General features: G+C 19.9%; 4 protein-coding genes across 11 annotated transcripts in view; 2 read left to right on the forward strand and 2 right to left on the reverse strand.

Annotated features, from left to right (window-relative positions):
- Window positions 1-300: 300 nt before the first annotated feature.
- Window positions 301-7663, forward strand: LOC102671323 (UPF0518 protein AAEL005291-like). 5 transcript variants are annotated; one of them, XM_006618475.2, is made up of 14 exons: window positions 301-848; window positions 1002-1213; window positions 1349-1594; window positions 1981-2131; window positions 2314-2559; window positions 3155-3214; window positions 3335-3382; window positions 5058-5225; window positions 5328-6605; window positions 6693-6891; window positions 7015-7026; window positions 7103-7259; window positions 7345-7510; window positions 7590-7663. In XM_006618475.2, exons 1-13 carry the CDS (start codon window positions 699-701, stop codon window positions 7505-7507), a joined length of 3090 nt encoding a protein of 1029 aa, XP_006618538.1. In that variant the 5' UTR covers window positions 301-698; the 3' UTR covers window positions 7508-7510; window positions 7590-7663. The 5 variants fall into 5 exon arrangements, with proteins under 5 accessions (XP_006618538.1, XP_006618539.1, XP_006618540.1 ...); XM_006618476.2 differs by lacking the exon at window positions 7015-7026 and having other exon boundaries at window positions 302-848; XM_006618477.2 differs by lacking the exon at window positions 3155-3214 and having other exon boundaries at window positions 302-848.
- A 3069-nt stretch (window positions 7664-10732) lies between these two features.
- On the forward strand, window positions 10733-13717 carry LOC102671861 (RILP-like protein homolog). 2 transcript variants are annotated; one of them, XM_006618480.2, is made up of 7 exons: window positions 10733-11131; window positions 11697-12048; window positions 12167-12308; window positions 12431-12558; window positions 12812-13182; window positions 13302-13400; window positions 13483-13717. In XM_006618480.2, the coding sequence occupies exons 2-7, from the start codon at window positions 11737-11739 to the stop codon at window positions 13604-13606; spliced, it is 1176 nt and encodes a 391-aa protein (XP_006618543.1). In that variant the 5' UTR covers window positions 10733-11131; window positions 11697-11736; the 3' UTR covers window positions 13607-13717. The 2 variants fall into 2 exon arrangements, with proteins under 2 accessions (XP_006618543.1, XP_006618544.1); XM_006618481.2 differs by having other exon boundaries at window positions 12167-12287.
- Window positions 13718-16317: 2600 nt separating this feature from the next.
- LOC102672071 (microprocessor complex subunit DGCR8) lies at window positions 16318-20722 on the reverse strand. The gene is given in 8 exon segments (XM_006618483.2): window positions 16318-16884; window positions 17067-17503; window positions 17641-17918; window positions 18034-18418; window positions 18574-18657; window positions 18938-19356; window positions 20617-20633; window positions 20636-20722. Coding segments are annotated over 8 exon segments (2025 nt in total). The 5' UTR covers window positions 20708-20722; the 3' UTR covers window positions 16318-16551.
- Window positions 20723-23015: 2293 nt separating this feature from the next.
- The window catches only part of LOC102672623 (putative homeodomain transcription factor), a 5869-nt gene continuing 3787 nt past the window's right edge, over window positions 23016-25097 (reverse strand). For all 3 annotated transcript variants that reach the window (XM_006618488.2, XM_006618487.2, XM_031511864.1), the window contains 7 exons: window positions 24683-24819; window positions 24266-24575; window positions 23886-24114; window positions 23682-23777; window positions 23455-23598; window positions 23256-23351; window positions 23016-23186 (listed from right to left, as the gene is read on the reverse strand). In XM_006618488.2, the coding sequence (XP_006618551.1) occupies window positions 23037-23186; window positions 23256-23351; window positions 23455-23598; window positions 23682-23777; window positions 23886-24114; window positions 24266-24575; window positions 24683-24819 (1162 nt within the window). In that variant the 3' untranslated portion in view covers window positions 23016-23036. The remainder of the gene's footprint in view (window positions 23187-23255; window positions 23352-23454; window positions 23599-23681; window positions 23778-23885; window positions 24115-24265; window positions 24576-24682; window positions 24820-25097) is intronic.

Below are 25097 nucleotides of genomic sequence, written 5' to 3' on the forward strand. Positions count from 1 at the left end.
TATTATAATTTATGATAAATATATTGAAATTAATATATTTGATTTAAATTTTCAATTAAAATATATCATTTTATTTTAAACTTATAAATATATTATAATATATTATATGATACATATATATATGTATATCAAATAAATCTACTATTATATTATGATATTTTAACAAAAATAATTTTAGAAAAATAAGTAAAGAATATTATATATTTTTTTATCAGAATTAATTAAAATTATTGAAATTAATATAATAGCCAAATTGAATACTGCAAAATAAACACATCTCAAATGGAATTGAAAAAATATAAAAGGAAAGATTAGAATTAATTTCTAAACTTTAACTAAATAAATATGGCGTTTTCATGATGGATTGACATGACAATACAAGTGACTAGTTGTTGGTTCAAATATATAAAGTATTTGATATATATTTATACATATTAATTAAACTATTCGTAATGCGCAAGTCGCTTAATAAATATACAATTTGTGTTATTACTGTGTCCTTACTGTATAGATGGACGATTATTTCAATAAGTAGGACACTTTTGACAGAAATACAATACTTGGTTAGTTAAAACCTAAAAAGAAAGAATATTTTATTTTTGCGATTATTAATAATATGAAAGATTCCAAAAAGAAAGGATGCGTAAATTTAAGAGTTTGTGATAAATATAAAAATAAATAAAATATAACCTGTAAAAATGAGCTGGTTACGAAGTAGTCCTTTAAGAACTAGTTTTAGTAAGCAACGTTCAAGAGACTCTCCACCAAAAGATGCTGATCCATCAGCATGTTATGACAGCTTTTGTAAACATTGGCAACAAGCATATGAAATCATATTACGAACATCTGTAAGTTTAATTTTTAAAAAAAATTAAAAAATTTTTAAAACTTTCTTAAAACTTAATATGTTTAAATATTATTAAAAATAATTTTAAAAATAATGTAAATATAAAAAATTTCAATTAATATTGTATTTAATTATATTAATTATTTTTTCATAGCCACCTAAAGGAATATGTAATCAAGATGATGTTCTTGGAGTTGTTAATCATGTAGATCAAATGGCAACACTTTTAGTTTTAGAATTACGTGATTTTAACTTTTACAATAACTATCGACAATCTACAACAGCAACACACTCTCCTTGTTTAGAATATTTATTAAGTGAAAATCTCCTTGTTAAGCTTTATGATTGGAATAAATATAATGGAAGGTAGACACTTTTTTTTAAAACTAATAACAATAAATTTAAGATTTAATGTTATATAGTAATAATTAATTATTAAATTTTATTAGATAGAATAATATTTATTTCATATTATATGTTATTATAAAAAAAATGTTGCAGATTTAATAATGCCGTTTGTTTGGAACAATTAAAATTATATGAACTTTTAGTATCACATAGTGGTACTCTTCTTGCCCATGAACCAGTTGCCAGACCATTGTTACGATTACTTGAAGATTGTGCAAATGATATTATACTATTAGAAGAAAAATTAGTAGTGTTATTAAATCAATTATGTGTTGCTTTAATGCAAAACATGGCATTACTTGATTTATTTTTTCATGCAACAGCAGTAGGAAAAAGCAAGTTAGTAGAATATATGTATATTCATATGTTATATCTTATATAAAATGAACTATATAAAATATTATAAATTAAATAGTTCATAGGTATTATCATTTTTATTATCAAGAATATTTCTTTTATTTTCTTTTATTTATTAAAATTTTTTGGTCCCAAAGAATATATCTCATTTCTTTTCTTCAAAAGTTTATTATTATCTAGATAGATAATCTAAATAATTTTTTTATGAACTATTTAATTTTAAGTGAAATGAATTTTAATCAATTTTGAATGAATGAAAATCATTAATATTTGTAGTTATTTTGAAACAAAATTTGTGACACTTTATGTAAATTATCTTGTATATTTTTATATTGTATAATAACTGAATTTTTTTTAAATTTTTTCAGGTTTATTATTTTTACATTACTGATACCATATGTACATCGAGAAGGTGCAGTAGGACAGCAAGCACGCGATTCCATGTTACTTTGTATGTCTCTTTCTAAAAAAAATGATGACGTTGGTGTGTTTATTGCTGATCATTCTAATATATGTCCTGTATGTAATTTTTTTAAAAAATTAAATTTATGTAAAGAAAGAAAGCAATAATAATAATAATAATAATAATAATAATAATAAAATAAATATTTACATAAATATAACATACAATTATTATATATTTATTCAATTATATTTTTATGTACTTAAGTTATTAATAAAATTTTATTCTTAATAATTAGGTATTAGCTACAGGTTTAAGTGGGCTGTATTCATTGCTACCAAGAAAATTAGATATTGAAACAGATGATTGGTATCAATTAACACCAGATGATGTTAATGATTTACCAGCATTAATGCACTTAATGAATTCATTGGATTTTTGCAATGCTGTCGCACAAGTTGCACATCCTTTAGTACAAAAACAGTTATTAGAATTTTTATATCATGGTTTTTTGTTACCTGTGATGGGGCCAGCTTTGTTACAGGTGAGTACAATATAGATATATTACTTATAATTTTTTTGTGACAAAAATATTTGCTTATATTTTAATTCATATAAAGTACATCATTTTACATATGATATATAAATTATATGTAATATTAAATTTAAATATATATATTTATTTTATAATTATAACTAATAATTATCAAATAATTTTACTTAATAAATTATAATGTTTTTGTCATTTTACATGTATATGTGGTGAAAGAAGGTATTTACATCATGTTTATTTAAAAATAAATTCATAGTGTGGTTAGTAAATTGTTATTATTAAATATATATAAATACAATATTTTCTATTTCATAAATTAATTTTTTTTTGTTATATGTTGTATATGTAATTTTTTTAATGTTATATGTATTACTTAATAATATATTATACATAATGTATACATAATGTTATATAATAAGCTATTGACATAACTTATCTTTGAATTTTATACAATTTCATGATAATTTTAGTTATTTCATTTTATTCTCTTTTTTTACTTAATTATTTAAGAATATCAAATACATAATAATTGGTAAATGTTATATTGAATTATATGCAGAATTTATTAATTATTTTTATTTAATAGATTTTTATAGGTTCATATGATGTGTTATTAAATGCATATAGCATTTTCAATATGGTGATGGTAAATGTAAACATTAATACCTACTAATTAAGTATTAATAATAAAGCTAATAAAGTTCGAATCATTTATGTTGTGATATGCTTGTTGGTGGCTATCCGGTGACATTTTTATGGTGCTCAGGATTCTATTGGTTTGACCATAAAACAACTAGATGCACAAGAATATCGGGTTAGTACAAAACACTATAATTAGTGCAGCAAATTTTCAATAAAGTATAAATCTCTTAGCTAATATTAACTTTTTATTATAATATAAATTCTCATTGCAATATATTTTCTATAATAAAATATGTATATATTATTTTAATAATCTTAATAATATTTTAACATAATTTTCTTAATGTTGTTTATTAATGCAAATAAATATTAATTAAATATTGCATAATATTAATATTTTTTTGATAATATTAATTTGTTATATAATAATAATAATATTAGTATAAACATAATAATAAAATATAAACATAATAATAATAATACAAGCTTAAGATTTACTAAAATACTATTCTTTAATGCTAATTAAAGCTTTTATGAATAACTTATAAACCACATAAATTTTATTAAGAAATATATTTAAAATCTTATATTTATTGATTTTGCATGACACATTAGTATATGTTTGTTATAAAAAAATTTTATTTTCTATATGAATTTTTGAATATATTATTTTATTATTTTATATTATTTATTATATATTATTTTTTTAAAATAATATTATTTCATTACTATATCATTATTATAATTGCATTAAATTATTATTAATGCAATTTTTAAAATATTATATTATATTAATTACATTTTTTTTTTAATTTTAATGTATTTAATTTTATGCCTTTATTATAATATATGCCTTATTTATAATAATTTCATGTCCTTTTTTAAATCTCTATTTATAAAAATATGTGGTTTATAAGTTAGAAATTCAATTTTTCATATAATTTTAATATATTTATTTAAATTTTTATAACTATAATATTTTTTTTCTTTTATTATGTCTTTATGTAAAAAATTATTAATCATTATCAAGAATTATTTTGTACAATGGAGTTGCTTTTATTTATGTGTGTATAAGTTATAATTTTTAACATTTGTAATACAATTGAAATATGCATATAATATTTATTAATACCATATTAATTAAGAATAATTTTTTATTATCTGATTAAATAATTAAAAAATTTTGTATGTATTTTTGTACTTATTTTTGAATGAATATAAATTAATTATATATACCTTTTATATAAATAATTTTTAAATAGGTTAAATAATTAAAATTAACTTATTAAATTTTATTATTTTTAATAAAATTATTTCTTATTTATTTTATATTATAAAATTGTAAGAATTAATTATTATATTTGTTAATAAGTATTTATTATTTATTTATTATATTTATTTAAGCATTCATAAAATTAATTATACTTCTTGAATTATATGCAGAATTTATTAATTATTTTTATTTAATAGATTTTTATAGGTTCAATCAAATTTTATATCAAATATTATTTTGAAATTATTTTATATTAATAATTAAATTTAATGTATTTATTTTTAACTAAATTAATTTGCTATTGACATGTTTGTGTTTGTGAATACTAATATCCTTCTTTTACCACAAAATAAAATTTTAATATTAAATTGCAAACATATTAAATATAATTCTAGACATTCTGTTAATAATTATTTATCTTTATATATTTTTAATTGTAATTGTGCAGTAAAATGTAATTTACATATTTTTGAAAAATTATTATATATTTTTTTATTTTATTCAAATTATCACATAACATATATATAAAATTATAGGTAAGTAATTTTAACTAACTAAGTAACTAATATTACAGACAACAGTGGATGAATTAGTTGCAGCAACAGCGTATTTTGATCTATTTCTTCGTTCTGTAACTGAACCTGGTCTTTTACGTTCATTTGTTAGATTTTTGCTTGAAGATAATTATGATGAATGTAGAATATTGGATAGTCTCATTCAAAGGATATCTTCTAGATCACGGGTATATTTTTTATATTTATTATTTGTATCATAAGAAATAACAATATTATTTCTTACTTAAATATAATTTGTAATAAAAAATCATTTTCATTTTCTTTTTTAGTTATGTATAGTAACATTGGGATTGTTTGAAACTTTAATCAATTTAAACTGTGAAGACATCATGCTAGAATTATGTCTAGGTGCATTGAACCCTTGTTCTCATGTAATGCTTTCTCAACGTAGAAGATTAAGAGATATAGATCCTTTTGGACGTGCAGCTGAAAAGTTTCTCTCTTTAACTCCAAGTTGCTGTTCTCCACATATAAATATAAATTCTATAAATTCTCAATTCAGTTCTTTACCTAATAATACAACATATGAAAAACAATCAAATGCTACATCTGAATCATTGAAATCATTACCAACATCCATAAATTATGGTGTCAGATTATCAGATAGTCTTTATGGAAATTATCATGCATATTTATGTGATGCTCGTCAAAAAATAAGAGCTTGCCGAATCGCTTGTTCTAATTGGTCGTATCAATATAATGGAGAATTACCAAAAGATAGTATTAACAGTAGTGCCACTACTTTAATAGATGACAATACATTATTAGATCAATTTCAAAAAAAAACAGAAAGTAGTAAAGTATCATTAGAGACATTAAAATTATCAACACCTTCTAATGAAATTAATGAAAACTCATCAATAGATAATATGTTAATTAATATTCAATCTTTGTTAAATGGAAAGGATCTAAATACAGTAGAAAAAGATATAAAAATAGAGCCTCTTATAACAACAGGTATAGAGTTATCATTAGAAGAACAAGCAAAATTGGATGCAGATATTGCTGAATTATTAAATGAAGATACTGGAATATCAGAATGTGTTAAGGAGATGTTATTGATAGATAAAAAGGAACTTGATAGTGGCATTGATGATTCAAATACAACCATGAATTCGCTTTTATCGTTAGGAGAAAGTAGTGGATATGAAAGCTTTGCATTCAAAGGCTCATCGCAATCAACTCCAGATAATGAATCTAACGAAGATCGAATAAGCGAACACGAAGAAATTGATTCAAACAAAGAACAAAATATATTTCTTCATAGTATCATAGAATCAAGTTCAATCATACCAGAAGAATTAACAGCAAATAAACAAAATAAAGAAAATTATCGACAAGATGTATTTAATGGGCAACCGAATGTTGGTATATTTTTGGATGTTCTTTTAAGAAAACTTGAATGCATGACAAGTAATAATTTATATGTTAATTTACATTTAACTGGTCTTATCAGCAGATTAGCAATATATCCACAACCTTTATTGCAATCTTTTCTTTTAAATCATTCTCTGGTATTTCAACCTAGTATTAGATCACTTTTTCAGGTTTGTAATTACAAGCATATCTTTATTATTTATGTGCTTTATAATATATAATATACAAGTTTATAAAAAAAATTTAAATTCCATTAGGTACTTGCATCTTTAAAACATAAAATAGATCAATTTCTTTCGCAACACAATAATGTGGATATATTAGTTGAACAAGCGCGACTGTTTTTAATTAATCGCGAAGATAAATTAGTGAATGCAAGAAGAAACGCGTTAGAAGCCGCTGCTCATTCTGTACCTATTAAAAGAAATTCTTTAAATGGAGAACCATTTTCAAGAGGTATGATTTATTTTTTAATTATTCAAAATATGGACTAGTGATTATTATTCCCTTATATCTCATTAATATGTGTATACAAGTTAATATTAAATTATTACTTATAATTTTCGTGCAATCTGGAAGTATTCAAAAGATGTATGTATAGTAATTATTTATAATATATATTAAAAATAATATTTATAAATTATATTTGAAGAAATTATACTTTTAGGTGAAACTAAAAGATGGAGTTTAACATCATCTTTTACACAAATGCTTAGACGATCAAGTGGTAGTTCTGGTCCAAGTAGTTTAGTTAATACTATCAATCAATCAACTGGTATATCAGAAAATCAACTAGAAGTTATTGGGCATGGTTCTGGATATCGGTAAATATTTTTTTTATGCTTTAATATTCAGATTAAATAAAGTTATGAAAAATATAATAATACTATACAATTTTTTATTCATTAGATATTATACGAAAACGTCCTGGCAATCCCCAAATGAAATAAGTCCAGTACAAAATGTGGTCTTATGTGCAGTTGTATTAGATGAATGGCTAAAAGAATTAGCCGCTATTACACAAGAACATGCAATTATATCTCTTACAAATAGTATGGAGTTTAAAGTTTAATATGTAAGATAATTGAATACATACAAATTAAAATTCAATTAATAATAGAATAATTATACAAAATATTCTTTCCTTCTTACAGGGTTTTAATAAGTAATATGTGATATATTGTTAGATTTATATATAATAAACCCTATTATAGCGTTATATACAAAATATTTATGTGAAGTTATTGAAAAGAATACAACGATCTTATATGGAATATAGCTACAATCATAAAAATAATATTTTTATTTTGCAATTATAAATAGACATATTAAAGAATTAATTTTGAAAATTATAGATTTATATTTTTGTTGATATTATTTAGACATTAACTACTTTTAAAATTATTGAAAAAAAAAATACAAAAAAACTTTTATTTAGTTATTTAAATGCTTCTAAAATACTAATTAATATTTAAATAATATTGACGGAATTTCATTGTAAAGAATGATTTAGAGCAATTTCCTATATATATATAAATTAATTTACACATATTACATTATTAAACTATATAATAATTTTTTAGTACATATATAATAAACTAATCAATTTATTTAAAATTATATGTAAATATATAATTCAACATCAATAGTTCAAAGATTCATCATAAATAGTTCAAAAGAATATAATTAAACACAAGAAAGTGCCAACTCATTATTTTAATATATTATATAATATAATCAGTACTTTAGAAATTGTTCCAAATGTTTTTCCAAAATTTAATAATCAAATTATTACGATAATTTTGTTTTAAAAATGAAAATTATAAATGAATATTTATTCATTTTACGTTACCTAACAATGCATAATGTATGATAATTACATAGCTTGTTTTTATTGTACTTAATTTAATATATGATTATAATGTTATGTAATTATTATAGATTAATTTCTATAAATATGATTTAAAAATTCAATAGCATAAAATATAAATGATATATATAAATGACATCTCAAATTATGAATTTTTAAAATGATTGTTAAAATTGTAAATCTGAAGTTGACTGAAAATAACAATGCAGATGTTTTATAATACTTTTGTCCCATATTTTCACTTTTACTATTGTAATATTATAAAAAATATTTTATTATGCAGTTTTTTATTGAAAGTATACAATTGCCAAATTTTTACAATATTTGAAATAAAACTGCTTATTTTAATAACCAAAGACAAATCAACAATTGCCAATAATGCAATATATTGCACAATCATAAAATATTTGTTTATATATAACATATCAAAATTTAATTATTTATATGAATATTATCTTAGTTCAATTTTTATTAACAAATATTTTTTACTTTAAATTAATGTTAGCACATTATAGTTATTAAGAAACAATTAATAACATAAAGGAAGTGTGCATCATAAAATATGAACATTGAAAAAAATATAAATGTATATTTAGAACGTTTTAAAACTTTTTATTCAATAAGGATATATTTGCTGCATTGTGATATATGAAATTAGATTTATTAAAAATTATTTTTATTAAAATATTTTAATTTTTTTGTCAAATATTGAAATATATATTAATATAACTAAGAATTATTAACAATTTTATATCAATATAATAATGTGTGCTTTTGAAATGTTTGAATATAATGCATGTTGTAATATACAAAATAATATTATTTTGTATAATTTTGTTTAAATAATATTAAATTTGTAAAATTTTAATATTATAGTATAACAAATAATTTACGAAATTTATTTATATAATAAAAATTTAATATTTTTTATAAAAAAATATTTTAATATAATTATATTTTTTATTTTTCTATCGGTGTACTTAATGTATTTTTATTAAAAACATGCAATATTTTCAAACAAAATTATATATACTTGCCAATTTATATTATATTAATAATATAATTTAATATTCAATATTATTTCATTATTTTCTTTATTGTTATGTTTAAGTTTTTAAATAAACTTATATAATGAAGTAATAGAATCAAAATTCAAAAATTTTAATAATTTAGAATTGCTTATATATTTCAGCATAATTTTTATTTTAATATAATAATTTTTCTTTTGTGATAATTTTTGCATTTTTAATTATATTATCTATTTTGCTAAAAAAAGTATTTTATAAAAATAATTAAATTTTAAAAAAAATAATTTTAAAATTATTGAATTTTATAATTATTTTATAAATTAAGAAATAATAAATTTGAATTTATATTTTTGCATTTGTTTAATTCTGAAAATATATTGTATTTTGTTAAAATAATGTTATATTTGTTGTAATAAATTATATAATTTACAAATTATAATAAAGTTGTCCTTATATATGAAATTTATTTCATCGAAAACTCGCATGATATAAATTAATTTCTAAATTGAAAATAATATCTACTTATAATCAATTAATAACATTCATTTAAAAATAATAAAATAATGTTATATATGAAAAAAATTGCAATTGTTTTTGTAAAATTGTTTTATAAAAAAATAAAGATGAATAATAAAAAAATTTTCTTATTCATACAATAAAGTAAATATATAGAATAATATATACTTTCATTTATTATATTTATATTATATATATTATCTCATTCTTTCTTAATAAATTAATTATTATTATTAAATTAAATATTCATATAAAATTTTAATAACTTTAATAATTAGTTACACAAAATGTATTTTGCAAATATTGTATTTTGTAATAAAAAATAAAACATATTATCGTGTTACATAAAAAATCACGAAATATTTTAATAAAAATAAATATTAAAATATTAATGTTTATTTTATAAAAAAAAATTATATATAAAATTAAGTTAAAATTCTATTTAAAAAATATTATAAAAAATATAGTTTAAAAAAAAATAAAAGATATATAAAATAATCTTTAAAGAAGCTAAGAAAAAGAATTTTCATTTTTGATTAGATTTATTGAGATTATTTTAATACTAATTACAAAAATTTGTATTTAATAATAATAAAAATTGTTATTAGATATAAATAAATATTGCAATTATTTCTATTATATACTTTAAATATATAATGATATTAAAAATTATTATAAATTTGTTATAAATAAAAATGATTTTTTTAATATTCTTAATTCATTCTTCTATTTATTTTCTTAATACTAAATATTGCATTGTAATAGAATTGAAAAAATTAATCTTTTCTTTTTTATAAATAGTTTTTTTAATTACTTAAATTCCAAACTTTCTCTTATATAAGTATCTTATATCTATCTTATATCTATTTATCGATCTATATAAATATCTTACTATTTTCTTTTAAGTATAAAATTAACTGTATAGTTTACATCTAAGAAATATTATTCAATGCTTCGAAAAAATCAAATATAAAATAAAAAAAAATATTTTAATTATAATTTCTTGAAAAAAATACTATTGCACATAAAAGTGTTCAATAATTGAACACTTAAAGTAAATTTAGATATGTTTGATCAGAAAGGTCCAATCATTGCAACGCTTTGATCAACATTCGAGAATAGATGCAGTTTGCGAAAATTGTAGTACCAAAAAAAAGGCTAGTCTTAATTTAGATATTATATTGTCGATTTTAGACTTCTTTAATTTTTTCTTCTATTTAAATTTATTATTTCGAAAAATAAATTCGTATAATACTTGTGATAAAATCGTCTACATGTACACGTACGTATATTAAAATTTTCTATTTGCATTATATTGTATAAAATTGAATAAAATTTGATAAATAAATATTGCAATTTGCAATTGTATTTAATTAATATAATCTCATATTTCTAATCATATTAATTATTATAAATATATGTATATTTCAATCATTAATATTCTTTTATGATAAATATTATTTATGCATATTCACAAACGACACACCTAGTTTAATGTAAAAATATTTTATATTGCAAGTCATAATAATAATATATATATATATATATAAATTAACATTAAATTTTGTTATTTTATTAATTCTATCATATTTTAAATATCATTGAATTTAATTTCATTATTTGATTATAATATATTTTGATATTAATATTTTTTAAAATAATTGCAATATTTAAGTTAATTTTAAGAATTTTAACATTATATATTATATTTATTTACATGTATTACTAATTAAAAAATTAAAAATAATATATGTTATTATATTAATATTATTATATAATTATAAATTTAAAATAAATTAATAGCAGTTAATCATAATTTTTCATAAAATATATTATTATATTTTTAGGAAGTTTATATATAATATACTTTGATATAAATAAATATTCATGCCTTTTTGTTTGGGAAATTATACAAATTGTAATATGGAAGAATATGCTGTAGTATCTGATATATCAGTTGTAGATGTTTACGATATTGCATCTGAAATAGGAAAAGAATGTGAGAAACTTATAGATTCATATGGAGTAGAATCTGTAACTAATCTTATGCCAAAAGTAATACATGCATTAGAATTATTAGAAAATCTTGCAACCAAAAATGAACGTGAAAATACTACAGTTCAAGAATTACGTGCAAAGATTTCACAATTAGAAAATGATAAAATTGGAAAAGCTGAAGATAGGCAGAGATTTGAAAAGGTATTTTATTTATAAATATTTATAAATTTTATATTAATACATTAAATATTATTATATATTTATATATATGAAATTTGTTTAATTTTTTATCATTCAAAGATATTTACTTCTTATATAGGAATTGGAACAAATTGAAGAACATTGGCGTCAAGAATCTCGTGATTTAGTAGAAATGGTTACAAGATTACAAGAAGAAAATAGGCGACTATCAGAAGCTTTGCAGGAATCACGTAGTGATAGTCAGTACAGCAGTAAACAAAGTACTAACAATCTTTTCTCTACTAACACAATTCTAGAAATGTCCTTTATAAATCTATATTTATAATTCATCAATTAAATAATTATATATTAATAATAAATATATCAATAAATATATTTTTAGCTTTCACAGCTAGTCAAGAAGTTGATATTGCAGTATTGCAGCATTTAAGATCTATGATAGACAAACAAAGAGATCAAATTCGAGGCAGAGATAAAGAGCTGTTACAAAAAAATTCGGAAATAGAAAATGTAAATTGGTACTTATGTTCATATGTGTAATTTGTAATTATTATAATTAAGTATTACTTTTTTTTGAATATGATATGTATTATGATTCTTTTTTCTTGAATACGTTCGCGACATGTCCTATATGTAACACATTATATTTGTTATATAGTCGCTGATTATATGTTGAAAAAATGTTTCAAAATAAATATACTGTATTTCGCGAACGTGTCAAACATTAGTAGATTATTTTAATTTATTTTTATAATTTTTGAAGCTGACAGGACAAGTTGAGAAACTTGGAGTTGTTGGTCGAGAATTAAAACGAAAACAACGTCAAGCACAAATGCAAGCACGAGGTTTAGTAGAGGAAAGGGCAGATTTCTTAGCTCAATTGCAAGATCAAAATCGTGAATTGATAAATCTTCGAGCTCGACTTGGTTTAGCAAAAAAAGAAAATGAAGATTTAAGTAAATTGCAGGGTTGTCCAGATTTAACTAATAAGGCTGTGTATGATCTTGATGATCCAGATAGACCAAGATTTACTACTGCTGAATTAAAAGAAATTTTACATGAACGAAATGAATTGAAAGCTAGAGTATCAGATTTGGAAGATGAATTAGAACTATATCGACCAAAACCTGAAATGTACATATATATGCTATAATAATTTGTCTTTTTTTCTATATTAAAAATATAGTAAAAAATTTTTTAACATTATAGAATTTAATATTATAATTCAAATTATATTTTTTTTTTCACTATAGAGTTGAAGATGATAAAGATGCTCCTGTACAAGGTCCTCTTCCTTATGAACCAGATGATGCACCTTGGAAGAAGACATCTGAATCTGGAATTCGTAAATTGTAAGTATAAAAAAAAACTTAAAAAAAAAAAATAAAATACTTATAAAAATTCCAATTTTTAATAATTATATTTGCTTTCCAGTTTCCGGAAAATTTTCTCAGAATCTAGCAGTAGTTTTTTAGTTGGTAGTAGTCCACGTCGAAGTCTTTCTAGTTTATCAAAAATGGCTCTTTCTGGAAACAGTACATATGATGAATCTGTATAATGATTTTCAAACAAATGATTTTTAACATCTTATGAAAATTGATTGAACATAATATTTTTGCATTTATTGATTTTATTTTTTGATAATGATGCATAATCATAATTATTTGAATGAATTAAAAGTCTTTTTTTTTTTTTTTTTTTTTGAGTTATTGATTTGATAACAATTATTTGATTAACTAAAAGTAAGTTTTAAATATGATATGATTTAAACAATTAGATAGAAGTATAAATATTCATGTATGTGCAACACATTATCTACTATCTAAAATAATTTAGAATGAATTACATATATAAATATATAAATATATACATTTTTTTTTTAAATTGATGTGCCTCCAAAGTTAAAAAAGTTAATATAATAATGACTTATTATGTTTTTTTAGTAATATATAAAATATAAATGACAGTATAAAATTTTAGATAAAATTAATCTAACTTATTAAAAATACACTAAATCCTTTTTTTTTTTTCAATACAAAAAAATTTGATTTTATCATGTTGGAATTTAATAATTTGTTTTTATACTTATTTTATGCATTTTATTACTATTTTTATTATTAATTATTATTAATATTATTATTAGAAGTATACAAAATTTAAAAAAATACTAAATAAATAATATATTAAATGTATCTTTATCAATATAAAATATTTAATGTTATAGTAAATATAAAAAATTGTATGGTTATAATTATTTTTTAACTCTTTATATTTATAGATAGATTTATTTTTTTAACTTTTGTTTAAATTAGTTCAAAATTCACTAAAAATTTTTTAATTAAAATTTAAATATATTTGAACAATATTAAATGATATTGTGATATTATGTTTATTTTTTATAATTTGTGCTATGAAATATCAATGTCAAAATAAAAATAAGTTAATTAGAAACTGTAAATAGGATTTAAAAATTATAAACGTAGATATTTAATATAATATATAATGATACAATAAATAATAACAGTAGTGTTAATGAAAACATATGACAGTAAAAAGTAAAAATATATTTAAATTCAATTAATAAAATATAATAATATTAGTGACTTCTTATATAGATACATGAATTGAAATTATTAAAAAAAAGAAAAAAAAAAAAATCAAAATAATCGTCACTATCAATTTCAACATATTTGAAGAAAAACTTATAAAAAATTTAAAAATATTTTAAATTTGAAAGTTTTTATAATATGCATATTGTATGTTATATGAAAATATAATTATTATTAATCATTGAAAATATAATTATTAATTTTGTTACTATGAATTAACATTTAAATTTTTTAAATTTATTAAAATTTTTTTACAAAATTTTAATGTTTTTAAAATATTTTATTATTTTTCAAATATTATAATATAAAATTAAAGAATTTGTGAAATATGTATTTTTAAACAGTATAAACATACTTATAAATATTTTTAATTAAACAGCTTTAAATTTAACAAAATATATAAAATAAATTTAAAAAATTAAAAATATATTATAACTTTAGTTACAATAATAAAACATATTTGTAACTGAAGTTATATTTTGCAAAGTAAAAAATAATATATATTTATTTTATAACAAAATATATGTTCTGTTTAAATATAATTTATTAAAATCATTATATAATTCTAGTCCTATTACATGTGCCTACTACATAAATGTATTTATCTTGCATTTATTTAACAAGTTTTTTGAAATAATTGATAAATATGAATTTTGTCTAAAATGGAATACATTTTATTACAATTTATTATAATCAATAAATTTTTTGCAAAGTATAATAATTCAAAGTAATAATCTTCATAATATAAAAAGAAACCAAATAAAATTTCATATAGACATGTAAAGTTTTAAATAGAATATTAGAATATTATATTAAATATACTTATTGTTATAATAATAATGTATAATTTTTATGTAGAAAAATATTTATACATGTAACATATTATATTGTAATTAAACAAAAGCTTCATTTACACATAAATATAAATGAAATCTATGATTTATGATACATAAATAATGAAGGTTAATATTTGTATTTTCTACTGAAATATTATAGTAAATAAAGAAAAAATTCTTTTCAATAAATTTCGAAATATATATACATTGTAATATTATAAGAATTTAAATGTTAAAATAGATTTTAATAATCTGTATTAATTTTTTCTTGTATTGTTAAAGAATTAATAAAATATCATAAAATACAGAAATAAATAATAGTAATATAAAAAAAAAAAATATATAAGTGCCAAAGAAGATACAAATGTTTTATGTATTATTTGACAATTTATTTATATTCTATGAATAATTCTATTAATAAATTTATTAGGACAATTGTAATACTTTTCAATATACTATAATTGTTATTAACATGCAAGTTTGATGCCTTAATCTATAGAACTGAAACTTTATTGTAATCAGTTCTTTAAAAATAAATAGTTATGTTCTAAGAATTGTCGTTTTTCATAATTTCATATGAAATAATATATTTAGATATTACTAATAATTTGTATGTAATATTAAATTCCCTTAATAAAAATAATTAAGATTTTAAAAAATCAATATTAAAATCAAGTTTAATAATTTATAAAAAGAACTAATATGATTGAGGTAGTATTCTGATATTTCGAATATTTGGAAGAACTATTCTCAAAAAACAAATTTTAAAAATGATTTCTAGTTCTTTTTAAACAATTCGAGAAATAATTAATAACAAAAATTGATTTCAGGGTAAAAAATAAAAATCTATTAAAATGTGTCGAAGTGTTAAAAAAATGTTGATATAAGATTTAGCACCATTTAAAAGCCTACATTATTATCATATTATAATACAACATATATAAAATACTTTGCGCTTATTTTTTAGAACATAAAATAGAACAAATTAAAGATGCCTTTTTTGTTACAAAACTTACAAAATAAATTAATATTTATAAAATATGGAGTTGACTAGTATGTTATAAATCTACATTGTTCAAATTAGCTGCAGATCCAGTTGGCAAATCTGGCGGTACAAATTTACCGATAGGTTGTATAGCTTGTCTTTGTTCTGCTAATTTCCTCATTTCTTGTCTAAGTTTACTTAAAATAGCATGATTTGGCTGATTAACTGCAGCTTTACCTTGCAACAATGTGATTTCTTGTTCTAATTGTTTTTTTTCTTTAAAGGATTTTACACTTCGAGATCCATAAAGTCTTAATAAAGAACCCCAAGATTGAATGTGAGGATGCATAAGTTGCAAAATAGCTTGTGCTGCTCGTTGTTTACCATCTTTTTTATTGCGACATACCTAAAATCAGGTTTTATAAACATATTAGAATTGAAAATATTTATTATATAAGAGAAAAATAAAATGAAAATATATTAAAATAATTTTTTAATTTATCATTTTTTTTGAAGAAAATAAATAAAGATATCATAAAATTAATCATAAAAACTATAAATTTTAAAATTATGATTAAATTTACTTACAACAGTAGCTTCATGTTTGCCAACACGCATTGTAAATTCATTGCGTTGATGTTTTAATGTATTTACAGAATAATTAATATGCATATCACCTAGGCCATAATTTCGTTGAAGACAAGTAATTAAAATAGCATGTGGTGATGGTTCAGTTGTTTTAGCGCAAAATTCTGCGACTCGTGGATCAGTAATTGAGATTTCATCAAAAAAAGATAAATCTGCATCAGAATTTGCTCTAGATGCTTTAATCATTCGATTATTATTACCAGAAACTGTATCTCCACCATTGTCACCAGAAATTTTATCTCTCATTTGAGGAATTAAAATTTCAAGAGTTTTTCGAGCAGCATTAGCTTTTGCCTGTTTTTTGCTACTGCCAAAACCACTCCCATATTCCATATCATTTATACAAACAACTGCAGAGTATGGAGTTGCTGCATTTTCTGAAATTAATTATTTAATAATATAGATTATCTTTTTTTTTATTAATTTTTTTTTTACTATTCAAAGACATTTTAAATAAATTAGCAAATAAATAAATATATGCATATATGTATTTAATTATTTTTGTTTAACTCACCTAATTCTTTAAACTTATAAGTAGGTTGTTTTTTAAGTGCATGTTGCACATATTCATGAAGTATACAAACATAACTTTTGCCAGAGGGATTCATTATCCAATGTTTTGGTGGTCTTTGTCCAGTATTATCATCTCCAGCATTACCACTACTACTTCCTGCTAGACCAGAACTACTAACTGGAAATGTTATTAATTTTGTTCCATCAGGTAAAGTAGGTCGTTCAAGTTGTTTGCGATGTTTTTTATTTTTTGTGAATTTTCTTCTTGCTGACCATGATCTAGATAATTATAGAATAATTAAGATTTTTTATTAAAATATATTAAATATTATATATGTTAATTATATTATACATCATATTAGTACTTATTAAATATTATTTAACATATACTTACTGAAATCTCATTACTTTAATAGCTTTAAATCGAAATAATGATTGACAATAATTTCTTAGTTGTTCACTATCCAATGAATGTGCTGCTCGATTTTCTTGAATTGTTTCAATTTTTGCACTTGGAAGGCTACAAACTTCTGCATTTGGATCACGTTCTTTTTGTTTTTTTCTTTCTTCTTCTTCTTCATGAAGAGCTCTTTTATATTGAAGGCAAGGTATTGCACTAACAGGTACTTCATGTTTTCTCACACTGCCAGGTCCAAGAAAGTATGGTTTTGCAAGAGTACAAACTCTACTTTGCTTATGTAAATATAAAGGCATTCCACTATTATGTGTCACTTGTACCCAACCTTCTGGAAGTACGTCAAAGTGATTATGTCCAATTTCTGTAAAAAAAATAATATTATTATAAATTATATGTTATATTTTTCCTTTTGTAAATATCATTAAAAATGATAATGTTATCATAGTTTTTATACAAAATTAAGATTTTTTTTATATTAAACATTTATTAAAATACTTAATCTGCAAAGATACCTACCATCTAAGACAAGTTTTACTTTTTCTTCATATGGTACACTATCCTTCTTGTCTTTTCTTTTGCCTTTAAATTCTTCTGGTAAACCTAATAGTAGCACATAATACTTAACTAAAAAAATACTCTGCAGCTGCATGATCTATATAAGAAGTACAAAAATAAATAACAAATAATCTTTTTTTTTTTTTTTTCCTTTTTATAATTTTATCTCAGATATATGTAACTTTTATAATTTAAGTCTATTTTTATAAAATTTCATTATATATTGTATTTACTATAAGTTATTTAATATCTTTTATACTTTACCTCAGAAAATAATAAAAATATTTATTTCCATAATTGATTGGTCTGAAATATTAAAGTTTACCTTCTTCAAGCATGGCTTCAATTTCTTCATCAGGTACATCAGAATCCATACTTTCATTAGTATCAGAATCCATATCACAGCAGTTTTGATCTGGATGGCGTTCTAAGTCATCCAAAACATCAAACTGTCTTAAATCATCAGTAGCTGTAATACTGTCTGGATTAGACTCCATAATACAATCTTCAGTGGTAGAACCATTGTATACATTTATATCATCAGTAGATATAGTTTCTTCTTCCATTATATCACTACAATTACTTTTATCTGATATTCTACTTTGATTATCAGTATTTATTTCCAATATGCTTTGTTGATTATCCAAAACTGTTTCGTTTATGTTTTCACTTTGAGCCATAGTTGATTCAGGAATCTCTTCAGGAACTTCTTTATTAATCTCCATTATATGTACAAAGAATCTGCTAAAATACTGTAAGATCTAATTATTTGTAGTACATAAAATTTTAATTATAATAATCTTGACTAAATATTTAGCTCATTTGTATAATAATAAGCAAATTATCAATCATCTTTGTGTGCAGCAAAATTTATTATTTAAAATATTAAACACAATCTCTGTATATAATAACCCATGGATTAAATAATATTAAGCACGTTGTATGGCCACACCACTTTCACCAATGAGGCCAAAGTCCAATCAATTTGAAACCACTTTAAAAATGGCAACGAAAATTGGACATTTGCATTAGTGTTAGCAGTTTGGGGCCTATTATATATCCATGAGTACATATTGCACAAATAATACATTGTATTGTTAGAATATTGTAGAATGTAGTTGACACAGGTGGTTGCCTCCGAAACTAGACAGGAACAACATTGAAAAATTGAACCTGTTACTAGTCCGAATTATGCACTAATGGTAAAAAAATTAAATTTATTAAAGTAATAATGTGAAATATTCTTCTCATATTAAACTAAACAAATTATATAGAATTTTTATTTTTTTATTTATGTATATATTAATAATATATAATAATTTTAAAAAAATATATAAAATATTTATAAAAATATAATATAATATTATTATAAAGATATGTTAAGAAACATATAAAGTTCTAATTATATAAATTTTGTTATGGAATTTTTAATTTCATAATTCATATAAATTAAATGAATATATAATTTAAAAAAAACTTGTTTTAAATTAAATCATAAATAAGAAATTATTAAATGAATAATTATTTTATTATAATAATGCATAAAAAGCATAATATTTTAGAAATATCTAAAATTATTTTTTATATAATTAAAAAAATTAATTAAAAAAAAACAGATGATTTTCGTGTTTAATAAATCATATAAATCAATATTATGATACATCATCATTAATTTCATGTAGCTCCGTGAAAATACCTTTATTTATGTATATCTCAATATATATATTTCTGAAAATTATAAACACTGTAGTTCACTTTAATAATATAGAATTAGATATACAAATTATTTCAAATATTCTCGTTTACTGAAAATTTCTTAAAATTTGTAATTTTAGAAAAAAAATTTTTATAATAGTCTTATTTGGAACACATAATATTATAAGCACTTAATTATTTAAAATTAAAATAAAATTATATTCATTTTATTTATAATTTTAATTGTATTTCACGAAATAACACAATGGAATAGAAACTTTTATATGCTTTAACACTATCTTACGTTACATGCCTAGTTTGTGCTCTCGTTATATTTAATAATTTCTTTCTTCTCAATAGCGCTGATATCTCTTCTTATTCTGAATCGATAATGTCGCATGTGATACAAGAATGATAATGATGACTATACAATCTTTGATGACTATATAGACCATAGACAAGATATAGTAATAGATCTAATACTCAATGTATTTTTTGTCTTATGCCTAGAATCTTTTTATCATTATAATATCATTTTTAATATTACCAATTCAAAATAAGCTTATATGTGATAAAATATTGAAAAAAAAAATGTTTTAAATTTCATTATAAAATTATAAATGAAATAAAACAAATATTCTGTTATAGAATATTTTGTAGGCATAAATGAAATATTGCATTTTATACATACATTTATATAGATTATATTTATATAGTGATATAAATTATAAACTTGAAAATATAATATTTATTTTTTTTATATTAAAAATTAAAATGCATTCATGATTTAAATTTGAAACATTGAATTCATCATTGACTCATTAACATATTGCATTTATGATCATGTGACTAGAATGAATATATGACTAGAATGAAATAATAGAAAAAAAATAGACTTAAAAATTGTGGAATCAGTGTCATTTTTAAAATGTTTTAGATGAAACATAAAAATAAAATAAATAATAAAAGAAAGAAATAAAAATAAGTTAAAAACTGATTGTCAGCACCATCTTTTGTATTTTTTATACTTAAAATGGCATTGACATAAATTAAATATAAAAATGTCTATATCTATTATAAAAATAACTTCATCTATATAATTTTATCTAGTCTATATCTAGTTTATGGTATTGATTTTCAGTTCTTATTTTATCTTATTTTATTTTTGAAGAGATATTTTTGGTACTTAAAAAATATTCGTATCAATTCTTATTTTATTTTTCTTCTTCTTTCATTATTTATTCTCCTTGTTTATATAAAGTGTGCAAAATTTATGTTTAAAAGATAATTACGATATTTAACTTTATTATTTTTCCTATATTTCATTTATAATCTTATTCGAATTAAGTAATAAAAATATTTTGAAGTTTATTCTAATCTATAATATTATTTAATGTATAATATTATTTGATTATATTTTAATATTTTTTATATTAAATTGTAATAATTAATTTCACAGGATACTAAACATCTTTTTATATATTTTTTGCATTGCATTGTATTTTTCAAATCTTTAATTTTCAAATATTTTTCTTTAGTATAAGATTAGAAAATATTTTCATAGATTTTCGTAAACATGAATAAAAAACTAGTTAATTTTTATTATAAAAAATTAATTGAAATTTCATAAATTTCATTTTTTATAATATAATTAATTCAATTTTAATTTGAAAAATTATTCGCAAATTGATTATTAACATTCCAAAGATCTGCAGACCACGTATTAAAAATTATTGTTCTGAATAATATAAATAATGTATGAGTATAAAATAAATATATAATTCAAAAATTGAATTTAAATAAACTAAAATTTAAATTTCTCATATATATAATTAATTTTATTACATTTTTAAAATTATTTATAAATAATTACAGATCTTATAATTTTTCTTTTATTTAATATACATGAATACACTTAAAATCATTCTATGAAGAAAAGATATATAATTACATACATTTTTTTACAGGTACTATTTTTTTAATATTTATTTTTCAATCTTCTAAGCACATCAAAAACAAAAATCACTATTATTGCATGTAATTTTATTTTTTTAAAAACCAGACATAAAAATATTTAATTCAATCAGCCATATAATTTATATTTAAGTAGTAATATTCATAATTTTTCAAAAGTATATGTGTGTTTATATGTGGCTGTAAATTCTTTCATTTTATATATAGCACTTAAAATGTTTGTAGAAATATTTACAGTTCATATAATATTTAAATATCCTATATATACAAAGCATCAATAAATATTTAATATCTACATTGTTCATTAAATATTATTGACAAAATAATCATATTTAAATTTTGTTATTAGCATTATAAATTTTTATATGCATAAAATAAAAATTATTTTAAGATAAACAAATATTTACTGTGGATCTAATATTTAGTGATCTATTATAATATAATTTATCTAGAATAATTATGAGCAAAACTTTCTATTATTTTTTACTATAATACATGAAAATATTATAATAATTTAATTTGCTAAATAGAACATAAAATTTCTATTAATTGTATGAAATAACAATGATATGTAATATATATATTCAATTCATAAATTGTGAAATTAAAAAATGAAACTACATCTTTTGAACATTTGTTCAAAATATAACTATAGAATAGCTTAATATTTAATAACAAAATTGTTATTTTTGTTAATTATTTAATATTGTGAGGTAGTTATATGGAAATGAATATTTAATATAATATCCCTCTTTTTATTTGATTTTTATCTTGTGTAACTTAAGCTTAAATCCAAGCAATTCTGAAAGCACTCCTGAAAGAGCAGATAATAATACTACTTTTGTAATTGTATATAAATAAGGATTAGCTGATAAACCAGATATTTTAAATGGACATTCAAGTTCCTGAAAATATATACTGATTATTTAATTCATTCATTTTATAAATTCAATAATAAATTTTTATTATATTACCTTTATCAAATCTGCTGCTAATTTGAGTACATTATTTGCTACCATAAGTTCTTCTTTTTTATGTGGTTTTTGTTCTATTTGCAAATATAAATTAATCTAAAAAAAAAATCAAACAATATTTTGATTAAAAATAAAAAATACTTAAATTATACTTAAATCTATATATGATATAAAACAAAATTCATTTTATTAAAATTACCTGTTCAGTAATCAAAACAGAAAGATTTCTATATTTTTTATTAATTTTTGTACCCAATGTCATGAAACGTAATATAAATATTCCAAGAGAAAAACTCCAAAACAGTGCTTCAACGTTATATCGGGAATGCAAACTTTCAAGATCCTGTAATTCATAAATATTAATATTATATTTATATATAATATTATTATTTCATTTCAATATTTTTTATTCTTTTTTTTTTTTACCTTAATTAGTTCCAAGCTTACAAATGATAACAATAATAAGGTAACAATAAATACTGCTGATATTATTACATCTACAGAACGTTGCGGTCCTCTTCTCTATAATATGTAGTACATTTAAAATTAATTATTATTTATAAAAAATGTGGATTTCAATATTAAAGATATATTAAAAATATAAAAATAAAATCCTTTTTTTTATTTTACCTTTAAATAAGACCTAACGCTTAACCATAATTTTATATTGCGTACTTTATTTAATCGAAAATGCGGTAAATCAGATTTTCTGGCTCGTCTTGATGATGTCAAATGTGAAAATAATTTTGCATATAAGAGTCTTTGTTTGTAAGTACGTTCTGCAACTGCTAATAAAAAAAATAATAAAGAGGATAATATAAGTCTTTCAAAGGCTGATATAAGTACTACAGTACGTTCCCTGAAATTAACGATAATAATTATTTTTTTTCCATAAATATTTATTTTAATATTTTTTTTAATAATAATATATTTTATTATATATAAAATAATTTTTGTTATGTTTGATTTATTGATTATATATTAATTTATATAAATATATGTATATTTACCAAAGAGTTGTTCCAAATGCCAAATCTATAACTTTAGATAAAATATCGCTATATGTTTCCAAATTGACATAAGTTAAATCATTTGGTATTAAGGAACTAGTTACATTGCTACTATTGTCCATCCCAACATGATCGCTCAATCGTTTGATAGATGGTATTAAAGATAATACCACACTAAGCATTAGGCCTCCATAAAAGTAATTCATACTTTCAGGCATTGATTCTACTCTAGCAATAATAGCCGAACTGATGTCCAATACCGATAGTTCAGCCTTTTTTATATCACGTCGTGTCCATATAGTACATGAGACTAAAATATATAGAATTCTTTTTTATTAAATAATAGATTACATTTATTGTTAATTAATTTAAAATTTTTAAATTTTATATCTATATTATTATAATTTAATATATTACCACGATCATATGAAGCACAGTTAGAGCTAAGCATCATTGAAGGTGGTAATTCAAATTCCCAAGAAAAAGGATGTTCAACAAATTCTCCATAATTTTTATTAGTTTCACTATGTAGATCGGATTCTTCAAGTTCTGAACTATAAAAAATTTCAATTTTGAAATGAATTTTATTATTAAATTATATTAATTGATATAATAACATAATGTATATATTTTTACATAAATATTAACAAAAATTAATACTCATTATCTCATTTGTTTTGATTTTTTTTTTATTAAATAATAATCTTTTTTTTATTAAAACAAATTATTAAGCTATTTTGTACAATTTTATAATATATAAAATTTAAATAATAAATTTAATAATTTTAATTATAATTATAAATAATACAATTAAATTCTTGAATAAAAATAT

Source organism: Apis dorsata, unplaced genomic scaffold (assembly GCF_000469605.1).
Source record: "Apis dorsata unplaced genomic scaffold, Apis dorsata 1.3 scaffold_357, whole genome shotgun sequence".
Classification (NCBI taxonomy): Eukaryota; Metazoa; Arthropoda; class Insecta; order Hymenoptera; family Apidae; genus Apis; species Apis dorsata.